The sequence below is a fragment of the Haliotis cracherodii genome, unplaced genomic scaffold (assembly GCF_022045235.1).
Source record: "Haliotis cracherodii isolate W230 unplaced genomic scaffold, xgHalCrac1.p SCAF_2, whole genome shotgun sequence".
In the NCBI taxonomy this organism is placed as follows: domain Eukaryota; kingdom Metazoa; phylum Mollusca; class Gastropoda; order Lepetellida; family Haliotidae; genus Haliotis; species Haliotis cracherodii.
Genome location: NW_027266275.1, coordinates 64,221,218 through 64,240,112, shown reverse-complemented (window position 1 = coordinate 64,240,112; position 18,895 = coordinate 64,221,218). Strand labels below are relative to the sequence as shown.

Genomic DNA, 18,895 nt, shown 5'->3' with positions numbered 1-18,895 from the left:
ACTACTTCACTTAAGCGCGCACCCTGTTGAAGATTTGACAAACCAAATAATTTAGGAGAATAAGCATTTTCAGAATAAGCGTTTCGATTTGAGTGCTAACACTAACAGAGGGATCATAGATATAGCATAGAAAAGTGAGCTAAACCTCAATGCTACAGTAATCAGAAAAATTACCTAGACATATTACAGACCAATAACAACCAAATGATTGAGATGGTATCAACAAATACCATACCCTATAAACACTTGATAAGTCAATCATTGCAATTAGTCAGTAAAACCAGATCCCAGCAGTACAAACCAATGACACAGTCCCCGAGCTCAAAAACAGCTAATTTCATATCTACAATCTAAAGCGGACACTGTCACGAAAGGAGATAGCCATCTCCAACAACCTGCTCAAATATGGCTGTCATCGAGTGTCAGCTGTGACAAGAGAAGTCGGTCTACACAAAAGCCCTGCCACATATGATCAAAAACAACCTTTAGGACTTTGTCTTGTCTTGTACCGCCATTGTGACTCCGCTGATTCCAGCTACGCTACAAGGGACTATCAAATGAAGACAAATTACTTCACAGCCGGGGTACTTCCAGCAGTTTAATTTGATTGTAACGATATCTCATGTCTCTTTTGTGTCTGCCTTGTTACAAGAGAAGATGGTGGTATTTTCCAAACTCAGCTTGAAATGATCAAAGGTCATTGAGTTTTGTTGTAATGGTACCATGACATTGCATGAAAGTGACGCTTACAAATGCAATCATTTCCCCATGAGAGCATTGTACAAGATGTGCATGATTTCAGACCATACTGTAGCATAGTCTCAGCATGGAGAGGAATCTGAACAGACATCCTTTTACTAAAAAGCTCCGTTTCTTCATCAGGACATGGCAAGAGGTGACAGCCTTGAGTGGAGCTTGTGCAATGCGTTTGACACATTCGTGGTTGGGACCAACTTAGGTCACAAATCCACTGGGTTGAAAATTAAAATCAATGCTTCACACTGCTGTATATACTTCAACAGACATAATTTGAAGACATGAAGAAGGGATGTACACTACGGTGGAGGCAAAAGCTGGTGGCAGAACTTTCCTCATGGGTTTTATCCCAAACTTCTTGCATCAAGTGCCATAAACATTGAGAAAGTTAGTGAAGTCCAGTGAGTGAGTGAGTGATGATGAGTGAGTGAGTGAGGTTGAGTGAGTGAGCGAGGTTGAGTGAGAGTGAGAGTGAGAGTGAGATTGAGTGAGTGAGTTAGTAAGTGAGTGAGTGAGGTTGAGTGAGAGTAAGGTTGAATGAGTGAGTTAGTAAGTGAGTGAGTGAGTGAGGTTGAGTTAAAGTGAGTGAGTGAGGTTGAGTGAGTGAGGTTGAGTGAATGAGGTTGAGTGAATGAGTAAGGTAGTAAGTGAGTGAGGTTGAGTGAGGTTGAGTGAGAGTGAGTGAGTGAGTGAGTGAAGTTGAGTGAGTTAGTAAGTGAGTGAGTGAGTGTGTGAGTGAGAGTGAGTGAGTGAAGTTGAGCGAGTTAGTAAGTGAGTGAGTGAGTGATTGTGTGAGTGAGGTAGTAAGTGAGTGAGGTTGAGTGAGAGAGAGTGAGGTTGAGTGAGTCATTGAGTAAGTGAGTGAGTGAGTGAGGTCACATGTCAGGGGGACCTGTGCAGGCTAATGTTGATGGCATCGGCTACCATTCATGACAATGAGTACAATGACAATTATATTTTTGGAATGTTTTCTTCTTCTTCTCAAAAGCAAAACATGGGTCAAAAGACAATTGAATCATTGGAAATTGTTGGCTTTTTCTTCAAATGTGAACATTCTGTGATGTGATCAGGTCCACTACACACAGTAAGTGTTCTCCCTATATTGAAACGTAACAAGGAAATGACATCCATAAACAATCACTGAACATGTCAAGATAGTTTAACCACATCAACATGTTTCACTGTGGATGCTGAGATTGTCACTTCACCTTATTCATGCTGCTTCCTCACAAATGTCAGACCAACCAGACAAGCGCTTGTTTGCCATGACATAATGATTGATTTAATCAACTCTCATGACAAGTATAGGTTTCTTGGGACCAATTATCTGGCTGAATAAGTCTCAGAACATCAGCCTCTCAGACACAGTTATATTCTGATCAGAATCAGAAAGTGATCAGAAAGTGATCAGAAAGAAGAAATATATTTCATGTGGCCTTGTAACAGCCACTTATATATTCCTGTTTGATTAATACTTAAAAAACATGTTTCCTAAAATATTTGATTGATTGATTGTTGTGTAACGCCGCACTCAGCAATATTCCAGCTATATGATGCGGTCTGTAAATAATCAGGTCTTTAACAGACAATCCAGTGATTGACATCATGAGCATCGATCCACCCAATTGGGATACATGACAAGCATCAACCAAGTCAGCGAGCCAGACCACCTGATCCCGTTAATCGCTTCTTACGCCAAGCATAGTCGCCTTTTACGCCAAGCATGGGTTGCTGAAGAAGTTTCCTAAAATAATTGTGTGGCACCTTAATCTGACTACTTTTGTAGCTGCCATTTCAAACTACTTCTTGAAGAGAACAGAGTATTCAAACGGTACTTTCAATTGGATCCAACCTATGATAAGGTTATTACTTGTCACATGACACTACCACCGTGTTAATCATTTATAGTTATTGAACAGATCAAAATACGTTCTAGGAAGCTACTTCGAGACAGCAATTTTCACTAAAAAATATTTTCGATCTTAAAAAGGCAATTAAAATTTGATACCAATATTTTATGTGAAACACCCCTAGTACACTAAACAATAATAAACATGAAAATAAACAAGAGTGACCACGATCAAAGGATTAGTTCAAGATTAGGTTTATTGGCGCTATCTTGACTGAAACACAATTCCAAGTCTTGGAGCTAAAGACAAGCATTTGTAACTGGATATACCAAATAATCCCACGTATTGTATGATTTCGTCCAATCTCCGACTATGTAGGCGATCAAACATAATGACAGTCACGTTATCTCTCATTCTTGCATGTTCAGGGAAATTAGGGTTTTGTTTGATGTTTGCCGATAGATCACTGATTAAATATATTCCCGATGTAATAAAATTGTTCAAAGGAAACTGTCACTGTTTTATTACCATTGAACTCAAGCTTGTATATTTATAGTGTCTTTGACAATACTGACTAAATTATCAACAGGCATTTCATGATGAATTCTTGGTGCTAATGAATCTTGGGTATATGAAAGTAAAACATGACTACTAAAGACAGACAAGTAAGTTCAAAGTTCCTTCGTTGTTGTTTTTTAACTGCGTCCCTGACATGTCTATAGCATCTGTATCTGTGTACCGGTACTTGTTGTGTGGAGAACAAGGCTTCAAGACTGATTCCCTTGCTAGGGCAACAAATCAAAAATAAACCTTGTAACCACAGTAACCTGACTGACTTAACATTTCACTTGCGACATTCCCAGGTCTATTACTAGCTGTCAAGACAGACATAGAAACAAAGTATTGTGTCACCAGGCACACAATTACAACCAGAAGTCTTGTCAAACCTCATGTTTCAACATCAGTAAGGACAAATGGGGTCTGACATCGCGTTATTCAACTTAAATAGTACAATATGAATACATGTGTCTGCTGTACTGGTGCTGGCCTGCCGAGACACCAGTTTAACATGGATAACCCCCCACCCACTTAAATGTGGAGCACAAGGCTGGTTAACAACAAGTACCATCCTTTTAATGTCTGTTGGGTATGGGGGCGGTCGGGTAGCCTAGTGGTTAAAGCGTTCGCTCGTCACGCCGAAGACCCGGGTTCCATTCCCGACATGGGTACAATGTGTGCAGCCCATTTCTGCTGTCCCCGCCGTGATATTGCTGGAATATTGCTAAAAGCAGCATAAAACCATACTCACTCACTCACTCACTCTGTTGGGTATGCTGAGGCTGTAACGACAGACATTGCAGTGAGCATGGTTTTACGCCGCTTTAACTGTTATCATATCCTTGTATTTGTTTTGTTTGTTTGTTTGTTGTTTAACGCCACACTCAGCAATATTCCAGCTATATGATGGCAGTCTGTAAATAATCGAGTCCGGACCAGACAATCCAGTGATTGACATCATGAGCATCGATCCGCGCATCATGGGCTACGATGACATGCACCATGATCCCGTAGCATGGTTGCCTTTAACGGAAAGCATGGGTTGCTGAGTGAGTGACTGAGTGTGTATGGTTTTATGCCCCTTTTAGCAATATTCCAGCAATATCACGGCGGGGGACACCAGAAATGGGCTTTACACATTGTACCCATGCCGGGAATCAAACACGGGTCTACAGCATGACGAGCGAACACTTTAACCACTAGGCTACCCAACCGCCCCGATTGACCTTAAAAGATCTGCTGGTGCTCGGCATTAATTGGATGAAACACCACCTGGTGGCAGTATCTCGTGTAGAATGTGAGTGGGGTATCTACCAGCAGGCACCTACAGTCCAATGTATATACTACATAGTAGGTACAGTATACAGTTCTCTTAATATTATTCTGTACTTGAAATGTCCACATAAAACTATATCCACATTAGCAGAGCTACATATAAACTTAAAATATGTAAAATACCACCCAAAACTATTCAAAATCATATTACTTTCAAATAATGTGCATACAGAAACGCATGCATGAAATGGAAAACTCAACTGTTTGAAAACAGCAAGCGTAAATACCCAATGAAGCTTTTTCAGCATGCGTACCATGGAGCTAATTTCCGAAACACAATTACGAGCTAATTTACTTTCCGAGTCAAGCCCATATTTATGAACCGTTATATACATCTAAAACATTATTTAATTTTTTTTTAAATCTCAAAATGCTTACTCATTTTGGGAAAAAACCCAATAGAGTGATAAATAGATGAGTGAAAAAATATTGGTTAGCCAATGAAAAATGTAATAACCCAATTAAAATAGAAACCTTTGAGTAAAAACTCAATTGCTCAAAAAGCTATCTGGAGCTCTGCATTAGACTACATTAGACTACTGAAATGATGTGGAAAAAGTCCTCACATTCCCTGACAAGTACATCATGAACTCCCAAACAATAGTGAGTGAGGGAGTTGGGTTTAATGCCGGTTCTAACAGTATTCCAGATATATCATGGCATGTTAGCTTGATGTGGGAGGAAAGCCCAAAGTGATGCAGCGCTTTAGACAAACTGCGCGCTTTAGACGACTTGGCTACCCGTGCCCCTCCAAACAACAATAATATTGGCACTGCAGGCTTATTAAATCGAAGTTGTGTACCCCGATTGTTAACAGCCTTAATTTCATCTGATTTGAAATACATACACATTTCTCTTTGGGCCCGTGAAGATCCTGGGTAGAATAGGTCTTCAGCAACCCATGGTACCCATAAAAAGAGATTATACTTGTCGTAAGAGGCGACTAACGGGATCAGGTGGTCAGGCTCGCTGACTTGGTTGATGCATGTCATCAATCACAATTGCATGGATCTATGCTCATGATATTAATCACTGGATTGTCTGGTCCAGACTAGATTATTTACAGACCACCATCATATAGCTGGAATATTGCTGAGTGCAGCGTTCAACAACCAACAAACCGACCAACATTTCTCTATGATTAGAGTGAGTGAACAGTGGCTTATGCCACCATCAGCATGATTGTATCTATAGCCTATGTCAAGGCTCCCTGTAATGACAAGTGCACCTTCCAATCCCATGTGGGGAGACATCTTACAACTTATAATGGTCTTTATTAACATTTTGCCTCATAAAGGTGATAACGTTGTCTGAGTATTTAATACTCGGGGCATGAAACAGCTCAACTTAACATCTCTCTACCTACCCAAATATTCTGTTGAGGATGATAAGAAATGCATTGACATCCTTCCACAAATACTTTGAGTACGTGGGAACAGAAATATGTTCTAATATCCCCTGGAACTTGAGCACCTCATCAGCAACCCTCAGAAATAACTGTATGCAAGGTGGATAATACAGAGATAGTTGAACAATGTGTAACACCTTCTTGTTTGCCAAGAAACAACAGTTTCTGTTTAAACCCTCTCCTCTTTCCAATATTCAGTCAGTAAATATTTGCAAAATATATACCCAGCTTTCTCTGTGAATACTTTGTATGCAGCCCTAGCAGCAAGTTTGATTTTTGTCCCTGGTTTTGTGCAAACATAGATTTCTTCTTTATTGATCATTGAAAGACAAACTCATTCTTGGGTCCCCACAGTACTGATACAGTGGAATGCGGTACCACCAGTCTCCTACAGATGGCGCCACTGGTTCATACAGGAAGCAACCCTGTAGTACTACAGTAAATAGCCAACCCAGTTCTTCTGATTATTTGGTCTGGAGAACTTTCTAAATCATCACTAGAAATTATTAATTCCTTGTTTTTCAGATGTTTTTGATTAATGTAACAAGGATGAATGTTTTTAATTACTTCATGATTTTTCCAGTTGTTAATAGATGTGAGTGATTATGGAATAAGAATTGTTTATCACACAAAAGATGTTTATGTTCATTTTCATCTAAGGCTGGCTAGAATGAGATGTGATGAGCAGGATGTAATTGATTAAAAAAATCAACATATTTCCATGACACTGAAGGGGAACGTCACTCAGTCGTGTTGTCACAGAGGTTTGTTGTTTGGTTTGTTTGTTGTTTAACGCCGCACTCAGCAATATTCCAGCTATATGACGGCGGTCTGTAAATAATCGAGTCTGGACCCGACAATCCAGTGATTGACATCACAAGCATCGATCCACACAATTGGGATGGATGACATGCATCAACCAAGTCAGCGAGCCTGACCACCCGATCCCGTTAGTCGCCTGTTACAGCAAGCATGGGTTGCTGAAGACCTATTCTACCCCGGAATCACAGAGATTGTCAGGGTCAGATACAATTGACATGGTGTTATGGACAACAGGAAGCACTCACTGATGATGTAGCCAACGGTGCAGTCATCAGGAAGACGGATTTTGTCCCCAACAGTCATCAAACGACCTCCGCTGAAATCAATTCACAATTTGATAGTGTTAACAAGTCTACATAAGATACAGAAGTTTCAATCACAGCCATTTCTGTGGTCAATTAAAATGCATGCTACTAGCTATTTCATGCATCTAGAGGAATGAAACATTTATATAAAGCAGCTAGCCTAGTGTGACCTTTTGTTACGTCCGCTGAACTCAGCTGTCTTGCGTGACAGGATAGGCCCTTCACTGAAGCAAGTCTTTATCTACACAGTCATAGTGAATAATCATTTTGATTTGAACAACTTGATTTTATCTCCAATCTTGTTCAGCAAGCTGGAATGAATACAAAACAGCTCATTTCCTCGGGCAGGATTGGATTCTTTAAAACAAACGAAATCCACAAAACATTCAAAATGTAGTGGTGTGATGAGGTGAAATGGGGTTTAAGGTTGTGTTCAAGATTACATTGAAGCGACTTGCATGTGTGTGTGACGGCTTGTACTAGTCCAGACTAATACCAGATTTATAGTGCTAGCCCACTGAGATACCATGCCGCAGTTTAACATTGATACTCACTCACACACAATATACTGACTCTGAGCCGACCAGTCCTTGTTTCACCTTCTTAATGGTGAGTGCCAGGCAGGGAAAAAGCAAGTACCATCTTTCAACGTTTTTGGTAAGATGTGTCAGGGATCAAACCACTGACCTTCTGCTCCCAAGGCAGGCACTTTATCCGCAAGACCACGAAGTGATCAACAAGATGAAAAGCACACAGAGCATTAGTTGTGTGTTGCAAGGATGGTTAGCCTACAAAAAATCATTTTCAACTTGTTCAGTTTGTAAACAGTAACAACCAGTATCTTGAGGGTAGAATTACAGCTAACCAGTATCTCAGGCAGAGACATGAGTGACGTCATTTGATTGCCGTGTCAGTTTTGGATGATAAATTCTTAAAAACAAACATAATCCACAAAACATACAAGATGTGCACTGGGGCTGGGACGATACACCAACTGTGCGATGGGATACCTTCCACGGTAACTTATTCATGAAACGATATGTATCACGATACTTGCATGTGCTCTTAGCATAAACCATCTTTTTCAAAAATAGGAGTGAGTGAGTGAGTGAGTGAGTGAGTGAGTGAGTGAGTGAGTGAGTGAGTGAGTGAGTGAGTGAGTGTGTGTGTGGTTTTAGCCTGCTTTTAGCAATATTCCAGCAAAATCATGGCGGGGGACACCAGAAATGGGCTTCACACATTGTACCCATGTCGGGAATCGAACCCGGGTCTTCGGCGTGACGAGCGAACGCTTTAACCCCTAGGTTACCCGACCGCCCTCATAGATAGGATGGCCGAATACCTGGCACACAGACAATTTACAGTTGGCAGAGTCAAGTATGGCACAATGGATGGAAATATTTATGTTTTCAATACTATTTTTTGCTACTAAATAGGGTTTGGGGTAACAGTTATTTCAGAAAACAATTAAGGTATGTATTGACATTTTTTACTTAGTGTGCCACTGTGATTGATACTTGTATCGAGAAGCAAAAAATCATGATCCACCGATGCAAAGGTGTATCTAGTCCTGCACCGTGACCGTGGAATATATTTATTTTATGAAAAAATAATAATGTAGAAATGCATACAAAAGCAAGTCTAGCCAGCTCAAGCTAGCTCTATAGTGATTTTTTTTATTTTTAGAGTCAAGAAGGATATTGTGTAATATAAGATTTCAGAGACTAAATGTTAGTCTAAGGCGTATCGTCCCACCACTAATGTGCACAGAGCATTGGTGCAAGGCAGCAAGGTCAGCCTACCTGGCGTGTGGCATCATCTTGAGGGCCAGGCCCTTACTGATACAGAATCCAGCCCCTCCGGTTGCAAACCAGTATGCCAGTTTTTGCTGAAATATAAACAATTCAGATAAGACATGTGAATCATCTTTAACATAGACAATATTTGTATCAACTCGATTATTTACAGACCACCGTCATATAGCTGGAATATTGCTGAGTGCAGCGTTAAACAAAAAACCAACCAATCATAGCGCTACGATCACTTTGTGAGATGATACCCAGATTGACAAATTAATAAGGTACATAGTAATAGCCCTTGAGTAAAAGTTTTCAAGTAAGTTGCTGGGAAAATAGGGTTTCACTGTGGTAGAATTAATACCATTGAAACAAAGATAAATTAGACAAATTACCACATTCAACTCACCGTATCTAATAGTATTGATATTGATCAAACTGAATCATGGAATATCGTCAGTATTGGACAGGTTAATCAAGTGAAAGAAGTCGCTTCAATGTTCAAAGTGTTTTCACACTGTGAGGTTAAGTAAGCTAGCTCCTAACACCATCACCTACTCAGTCAATAACCAATCAAATATATCTAACAAGTTTCCCACCCAAAAATACAATAAAAGCAATCTTATCAAACTTGAAAAATTAGATTAAAAAGAATTCTGTCAAATGTCACGAGAAGACTTTCCTCCTTTTTTGCCCAGACATTATCACGAACAGCATATCAATCGCACTAAATTTGAAAATACAAATTAAAGAAAGGGTTTGAGAGATTGATTTCCATGATGGACGCTAGCTGTGGCCTGCCAGCGAGTGTAGTGGGCTCCCAGATGAAGCAGGCAGCAGACATGGTGTTATCAAGAGGGAAGCAGGGTGGAGCTGGCCTTATTCAGGGTCAGGTCTTATTTATCAACACACTTCTATATTGACAGGGAAATATTGGTAACTGGACCACTCAACAAGAAGCCTGGCCCTCCTATCTTATCGTGACACGCCACAAGTGTAAACCCTTCCATGGCCTCAGAGTCAGCTTCTGTGTGTCTAATCTTCTTGCACTCACATCAAGACATCATCTACAAAACTCGCCTTCCACAAGTGTTCATTTCATGAGATTGCATGCCCATCAAAGATTAATACTATCATTACCATGGAAATATTTACAAAATTTGTCACTTTGAGATGAAGTAACTGTGATAAAGATTAGTCAAGAAGGTTGAACACGTTGCTATGCCAAAGTCATGTATATGCTTTAAAAATAAGTTTTAATTCCTCTTCAAAACTTTTTTCACGTTTAATTTAGAGAGTCTTAAGCAAAATGAAAAAAAAATCAGCAGAAAAGTTGGGATATTGGGATTATGGCAGTGTGTAGGTCGATGTGGGCTCAGTAAGGGTCCGATGTGTCTGGGATTGATGCCATGAATCTCTGGAGGTCAGAAACTGAATCTCCGATAACTCGACCTCAACAATCAATCAAGCTTGTTTGTTTCTTGGTTTGACATTTCTATCCAAAAAAGAATCCTACCTCAGCATAGACAGAATCTCAATAGATTCAATGATTTCAAAAACTTTACCAGCTATTTTCAACAGCTGAAGAAAGACTGACATTTCAAGAATCTAAAGCTGACACATTGTCTATTTCTGTCTTTCATGATAATCAGCACAAAATCTATTTTATTGACTCAACCGATTGGCTGTCTATACCATCCAAAATCCTTGAGATCTTATTGATGCAACCATACCCAATCAGTGCTGATCCCGAGGGCAACCACCGATTAAATTCATGCAGACCCTCCAGAGTAGGCATCATATTGGATGTTCATGCATATTTGCAACACAAAATAGGCCTGTCGTTGTACACTGCACACATGACTATTTGAATATATGCATGGCAAGACAATTTGCATATATAAGAGAAACGATTTTAGCAAAGGGGTTAACATGTTTAAGCGTTCCTGCATGCATAACACCACATCTGTTGAAGAAACACTTTACATAAAATCTATACTTGATGCACCACCCTTAAAGATGATCAAAATAACCTATTTCACATTATTCTTTCATTAGTAGTCAGACAGTTAGTGTTGTTTTATACTTCATGAAGTATTCCAGCTATATTATGTATAATTTACACAGTGTATTTGAATTGTTTGATAGACAACTTAGAAGTTGACGGATGACAAAGTAGAGGCAATTTATGGATAACAACTTCTTTATTTACTGTAAAGGCGACGTTTGGTTATAGATCCCATCGCCTACTATGAACTCATTAAGCAATAATCACCCCACCTATGTACACATAATCCTGTTTAATTGGCTGCCTCATTATGTTGTCACAGTATTATCCTTTGTTGTCTTACTACTTCTGTTAATCTCTCTCATGTACACAATTGTTGTTACTGTTAATCCTCCACCTACTATATATATTCTGTACCATGTTCATATTTCAGCCTTGCTTGACAACGGTATAAGGATCTATACCAACCTTTGCCTTTACAGTAAATAAAGAAGTTGTTATCCATAAATTGTGTCTAATTTGTGAGTGTATGTACATCTTAAAGAAAATTAACAGAGGATTATTTGCAAGTGCCTCTCTTCTTTAAAAATATCATCTTTCAAGTGAAATCAAGTTTACTACTACAAAATTCAAAGCATCTAAATTATTTGGGATGACAACCCTGCTGTATGACATGTGGATAGGTGACATGAAATGGGGTTAAACGTCGCATCCCATGGCAAGATTATTGCACATATATAGCGACGCAGGCATGCATGTGTGCGTATGTTTGTGTGCTTGTACTAGTGCAGACTGGTGCCGATTTATAGTGCTAACTCACTGAGACAACATGTCACACTTTATATGAACACCCCACTCAGACACAGTATACTGACTACAGAGCCGACCACTCCTTGTTTTAGCCCCTAAATGATGAGCGCCAGACAGGGTAACAACAAGTACCATCTTTTGACGTCTTTTGGTATGAAGCGGCCGGGGATGGAACCCCAGACCTTCCGCTCTCCGTCCGGATGCTCTACCAGTAGACCACAGTGGGGATGTCCATGTGAATGAGGAGGGTCATCCAGAACCCATAAGAAGACCGGGCTGATGGGGACCATTGTTGGAAACATCATACAGTTTGAAAGAATGGAATACAAATTATGAGTCATGTTCAAATGGCTGAACAAATATTTCTTTCCTACACTTATACTTTTTAGACTTGGGAGTGAGTGAGTGAGTGAGTGAGTGAGTGAGTGAGTGAGTGAGTGAGTGAGGTTTGACGCCGCTTTTAGCAATATCCCAGCAATATCACGGTGGGGAACACCAAAAATGGGCTTCCAATTGTATCCATGTCGGGAATCGAAATCGGGTCTTTGGCGTGACAAGCAAACACTTTAACTACTAGAGCTACCTGACCACCCCTTTAGACTTTTGACATGATAAGATACATGACAATGGCAAAAGTGAGCGAAAAAACCTGATTTGTCATACTAGAGGGATTTTCTTCTGCTTGCCATGCAAAAGGTTAATGGTCCTTAAAAAACAAGAAGACTTTCAAATTTCAATCTTTAATATGCCATAAATACCTTCAGTTAGAATATGTTATAGATCAGGTGAAGTTGAAAATATGATCACATTACGAGAAACACTCGAAAGGTTGTGGCAAACGTCAAGCTCATCGATTTGACAGGTGGAATCGAGAGGACAATAGATGTTTTACATGACTCAAAAAACTACCTGCAAGCATTAATTTTTATCCCTGTATGAATGTTTTACCACGTTTGTACTGATTTTATCTTCATCTCTTCAGAGAATAAGCTTGGGGCAAAGACTTGCTCATGTTGAAATATCAATAAAATGCTTGCTTAAAACCTCTAAAACAATCTGTTTGACACATTTAAGCCTTACCTATGCATGTAGTGTGGTTGTAGCAAACACGAAACAGGAATATTGATAATTGGACCTCATACCGAATCATAAAAGCACTAAATATTTTCCAATATTATATATTTTTATCTAATTGTTCCACAATGTTATACAACATGGGAAGAAGGAAAATTGGAGTGAAGGAGGAAGGAGCATATTTCAGGCAAGGCTGGATCGGAATATCCACAATTTCATAAAAAAAATTAAAATAGTGACTTTTTCTTTTTTGGTTTAAATGTAATTTCATGATAAGGTTTGCAGTGCGATGAAGCACTAACATCTACTCAGATGGAGCCTGAAGCATCGAGATTCCAGGAATACCAGGCCTGTAAATAATTAAGTTTGTGTCCGGTCAAACTAGTGGCTAAAAGCATGAGCAATGATCATACAGTCAGGGCCCGCTTATACATTATCATCTTGAAGACACCCTGGCGTCATGTGACCCACAACAAACTTGCAGTATTCAATACTTGTTGGGGTATCAGCTATCTCTTCACGCACACATGCACCACACAATGATGCAGCCATGATAACATCTATCATCTGTTGAAAAGCAAATGTGTAAACAATGTTTCTGAAGTAATGATCCACACAGAATATTCATGAAACTTGAAGTATTCTGGCAAAACATCTCGCATAGTTTTCATCTTTTTGAATATTTTCACTTTGATCTCTTAAAACACCCACAGCACTAGCCCCATCAACCGACAATCTAAACCTACAATGGCCAACAGCTCACTGACATAAAAATGCAATCCAAATAAAACAGTCACAAAGCCATGATAGCTGACACACGAATTGGATGAAAATGCTTAGAAAAGAAAAATCCATTGATTTCAGGAGGGTAACCAAACAAATTCTCATGGAAACTGTTTGTTTTATTCAAATCAGCTTGCACTTTGACACCCTTGCAAAACTGTCCATTTTCACCAGTTATAACATATTCAAGGTATATAAGCAGCGATCCCTTGACAGTAATTACAGTTGACTTGCCAGGCAGCCAGTGAACCTTATTTCATATCTCAAGACACAAAACACACTGCATAACCTGTCCATACACAATAAACCACTACATACAATTCCCACACATTGAGAGACAAGTCATACAATTTTCCATAAAAGTTTATAAGATAAAAAGATGTTTGGAATATTCTGTATTTCATAAATGTATATTTGCTTGCTAACATTTACAAATTTAAAACGACATACATATATTATTAATGGAAACCGGCAGTGTGAACGGAATACCAAAGTATTCTGTACTGTTTCAGATGTCCCAGGTGACATGTAACATGACTGACAGCTGTTATCTCCACTTCTCAATCCCTTGTGTAGACTTCAGGTGATTTGTTATGACACTGATCTTGTGATGACAGATATGTTGATTTCATTCCCAACACGCTTGAGGTTTGTAACCATACACAAACCAGGTTGCCTCAACTTGCACATACAAACAATATCATCATTAAAGTAAACAAGCGTCAGCTGTGATGAAGCCAAACAACCCCCAGGAAAGTGACCATGATGACAGCGAGGCTTAATTAGAAAACAAGCCAGAATTAGTCAATACATGTTCTTTACTTAAACAAGGTAGATACTCCAGCACTCACTTAACCCTCTAAATAGCTCATCAGCTCTCATCAAATCTCAAATACACAGTTGTCCCTACCATGTTTGCTTGGCATTTAAACTTTTTTTTTTTAAAAACCAAATGCTTAATAATGCATTGGAATAAAATACCAAAAAGAAAACCAATTACGGAAACAGAATGTGGAATGTTACTTTAGATGCATTGGAGCTTAAGCTAATTTTCTGGGGATGGTGGATTTTTATTACAAGCAACCATTTGTGAACTTCCTGGGTACGAGTCTCATGGTGATTATACAATGCGACTCTTTGTACTGCGATAAAACCCTGCATCACTGTCTTGTCACGAAACATGTCTTCCCGGCCATGACCTACCCTACTTTCACATTACGGCAGGCCGTTAACCAGTAGCCCGAAATGTAATAAGGCCGATTAAAAAAGTGTTGTGGTTCCAATTACATTCAATTTGGAAATAAGGTGTGTGACACGCTATGCATGTAGGTTGCTTAAAGCTGCACTCACCAATATTCCAGCTGTATGACGGTGGCCTGGAAATAGGGATGGGAATTGGACCAAAAAGTGTATTGCGATATATTGCAATATTTCAAAAACATATGCAATATTATTGCAATATATTGGGAAATAATTTCTACCAAGAGAAAAGCTTTTTTTGGTTTTGTCTTTGTTTTGATTTAATAAGGTAAGACTATACATCATGGCATATACATGTCAGTCACAGTCTGAACATGTGTCCGTGTCACTTAAGTTTGCATTGGATAGTCCTACATGATTGATGCTTGACTTCGTTGATTTCTGTGAGCCAAGTGATAATGGATGGTGTCGCCGCATGTGGGAGCTTAAATTTGATGTTCCACCCGCATGGCTAATGCATGCATTACATTTCCTACACACATCGATATTTTCTACTATTTTATCATCTAATTTTAGTTTCTTCAACCCAAAATGTCTCCATATTTCGGATTTTCCCTTTCCGGTATTTTTATCAGGTGGTGTTTGAATAATGAGGGAAAAAACGATACGCCAAAAAGGTATCGCGATACGTATCGTGATGAATTTGTATTGCAATATACCGGTATACCGATAAAACTGCACATCCCTACCTGTAAATGACGGACTCTTGATATTACAAACAACAATCCATGTTGGGGTATGATGACATGCAATCATCCGAGTCTAACCATCCCATCCACTAAGACACTTCTTACGACCAGCATATGTTGCTGGGGACCTAAACATACAGGGAATTCCCACAGAAAACCTGCTTAAGTTGCTGGGTACCTATTCTAGCCCGGAATCCCCTACAGAAAACCAGCTTAAGTTGCTGGGGACCTATTCTAGCCCGGAATCCCCTACAGAAAACCAGTATAAGTTGCTGGGGACCTATTCTAGCCCGGAATCCCCTACAGAAAACCAGTATTAAGTTGCTGGGGACCTATTCTAGCCCGGAATCCCCTACAGAAAACCAGTATTAAGTTGCTTGGGACTTATTCTAGCCCGGAATCCCCACAGAAAACCAGCTTAAGTTGCTGGGGACCTATTCTAGCCCGGAATCCCCTACAGAAAACCAGTATAAGTTGCTGGATTCCTGTTCTACAATTTCTAGCCCAGAATCCCCACAGAAAACCAGCTAATGTTGCTGGGGACCTATTCTAGCCCGGAATCCCCTACAGAAAACAAGTATAAGTTGCTGGGGACCTATTCTAGCCCGGAATCCCCTACAGAAAACAAGTATAAGTTGCTGGGGACCTATTCTAGCCCGGAATCCCATACAGAATACCAGTATAAGTTGCTGGATACCTATTCTAGCCCGGAATCCCCTTCAGAAAACAAGTATAAGTTGCTGGATACCTATTCAACAATTTCTAGCCCAGAATCCCCACAGAAAACCAGCATAAGTTGCTGCCCCAAAGAAAACCAGCTCAAGTTGCTGGGGACCTATTCTAGCCCGGAATCCCCACAGAAAACCAGCATAAGTTGCTGCCCCACAGAAAACCAGTATAAGTTGCTGGATACCTATTCTAGCCCGGAATCCCCTTCAGAAAACAAGTATAAGTTGCTGGATACCTATTCAACAATTTCTAGCCCGGAATCCCCACAGAAAACCAGCATAAGTTGCTGCCCCACAGAAAACCAGTATAAGTTGCTGAAGACCTATTCTAGCCTGGAATCCCCACAGAAAACCAGTATAAGTTGCTGAAGACCTATTCTAGCCTGGAATCCCCACAGAAAACCAGTATATGTTGCTGAAGACCTATTCTAACCTGGAATCCCCACAGAAAACCAGTATATGTTGCTGAAGACCTATTCTAGCCTGGAATCCCAAAAAGAAAACCAGTATAAGTTGCTTAGGACATATTCTAGCCCGGAATCCCCCACAGAAAACCAGTATAAGTTGTTGGGGACCCATTCTAGCCTGGAATCCCCACAGAAAACCAGTATAAGTTGCTAGGGACCTTTTCTAACCTGGAATCTCCACGGGGCTTCAAAACAGGGTAGGTAGTTAGATAGACTGCACCAACAACCAACTGCACCAAAGTTGGGAACTACAGGGAAGTTGGAAGTGTTTGGTGTTTATTTTCATGTGTGCACTTCGTCTGTTCCAATAAATCAATCACATAGTGTGCACCGCTGAACACAGTGAGATAGGGTTGACAGCTTGAATGTGGGTCTGATATCAGGGCATCATTTTGTAGCCTAAAGGTATCCTCTACATCCTTTACATACAGATGTCACTGTAGATTATGTCTGACACCTGAAGAACAAAACTGCTTCCTTCTCATTGCTGTGGTATTAACAACACAATGCTGAAAACACCATGAACATTTTCAGAGTTTGAGAGAGAGTGAGCTTGATATCAATATCGGTGAAGTCTTTCTAACCAGCAATGTGGTTTAAGAATATGTGAATGGGTGAATGGATTTTGTTTAATGTTGCTGTAGGCTTATATGATGCACCTGCTGTATGATGGCGGCCTGTATGTGGGACTGGACTAGACAAACCAGTGGATGATAGCATGAGCACCATTCACCACCATCATTTCATTTGTTCATTCGTTTGTTGTTTAACGCCACACTCTGCATTATTCCAGTATATGACACGGTCTGAAAATAATCGAGTCTAGACCAGACAATCCAGTGAGTATGGGTATGGGTATGGGTATGGTGACACACAATCAGCCATTGCAGCCTCCTGATCTCTATCAGATCTGACAACATGCCTGGAGAAAGGAGAAACTTGTCTGACCTTGGACAACTACTCATTGTGGTCTCCTGATCTCCATCAGATCTGACATGGCTGGAGAAGGGGGACCTAGACTGCCCTGGGATACCCACTCACTGTGGCCCCCTGATCTCCATCAGATCTGACAACATGCCTGGAAAAGGGGGACCTAGACTGCCCTGGGATACCCACTCACTGTGGCCCCCTGATCTCCATCAGATCTGACAACATGCCTGGAAAAGGGGGACCTAGACTGCCCTGGGATACCCACTCACTGTGGCCCCCTGATCTCCATCAGATCTGACAACATGCCTGGAGAAGGGAAGACCTAGACTGCCCTGGGATACCCATAGGATGTGTTTGAAGGGGGAAACTGATTAACCAGAAGTCAATACATAAAACTGAATGAATGTGATCAGTGTATGGATTAGTCATGAAGTGGAACCACACCTCACTGCAGGTCTAAGTGGCAGCACACCCATGAATCTCATCTATCTGTTCTTCCAACTCAATCAGCATATCACAGCAAGTACTTGGTACCATTCTAACCTAGAATATCTAAGAGAATATTCCTGTGAAAGGCTCAGATATATATCACATTTTTCTTCAAAGAATAAACTACATCGGCTTGAGATGACATCCACATGGCAAAAACAACACTTACATCTAATGTCTACACACTAAAGCTAGGATCAATAGCATGTCCTCATTATACAAACAATCCCTCAGCCCTACTGGTTATTTAGGTTCTAAATACTTGCAAATAAGGAAATATACCCCATTTCATTATTTACTCATTGGATTGGCAGTAACACAGCATTAATTCAAACTGTCGAGGGACTCTCTCAGTCACCAAGCAACAGGTTTATTTGTAAATAGGGGAATCATTTGCAGATTACACATACTGAATATATAACAAGAAATATGCAAGTCCAAATCTAGACCAATTGATCTGTCCAGGAAGTATGTAAATACTATCTTATCTACGTGATCGCATTGTGATCAGCCAGTACAGGGGCTCCTGAAGAATTAATGTCTGAGATGCATCAAGATCTTTATTTCCAAATCTATAGTTTTTTGTCTCTGGAATACTGTCAATAAACAGGTCATACTGTCCCACATTGTTCCACAGATTCATGAAACCGTTTCTAGAAGCCACAACAATAATGGGAGCCATTACACTATTCCTTGGTCTTGTACATGATGTCTAATGTTTAATCATCAAGCTGAGCCATTGATTTTTTTATATAGTTTTTACTGAATAGTAAACAATTCTTGGAAATCAAACAGAATTACATTACTAATTATAGTTCAAACATTTT

The 18,895-nt window shown here is 40.0% G+C and overlaps 1 protein-coding gene across 1 annotated transcript in view; it reads right to left on the bottom strand.

The window, feature by feature from the left end:
• LOC139468349 (fringe glycosyltransferase-like) overlaps positions 1 to 18,895 on the bottom strand; it is a 62,266-nt gene that overhangs the window by 15,221 nt on the left and 28,150 nt on the right. Inside the window, exons 6-7 of the mRNA XM_071250259.1 lie at positions 8,837 to 8,922; positions 6,975 to 7,045 (exon numbers count right to left, since the gene is read on the bottom strand). Of these exons, the coding sequence (XP_071106360.1) occupies positions 6,975 to 7,045; positions 8,837 to 8,922 (157 nt within the window). The remainder of the gene's footprint in view (positions 1 to 6,974; positions 7,046 to 8,836; positions 8,923 to 18,895) is intronic.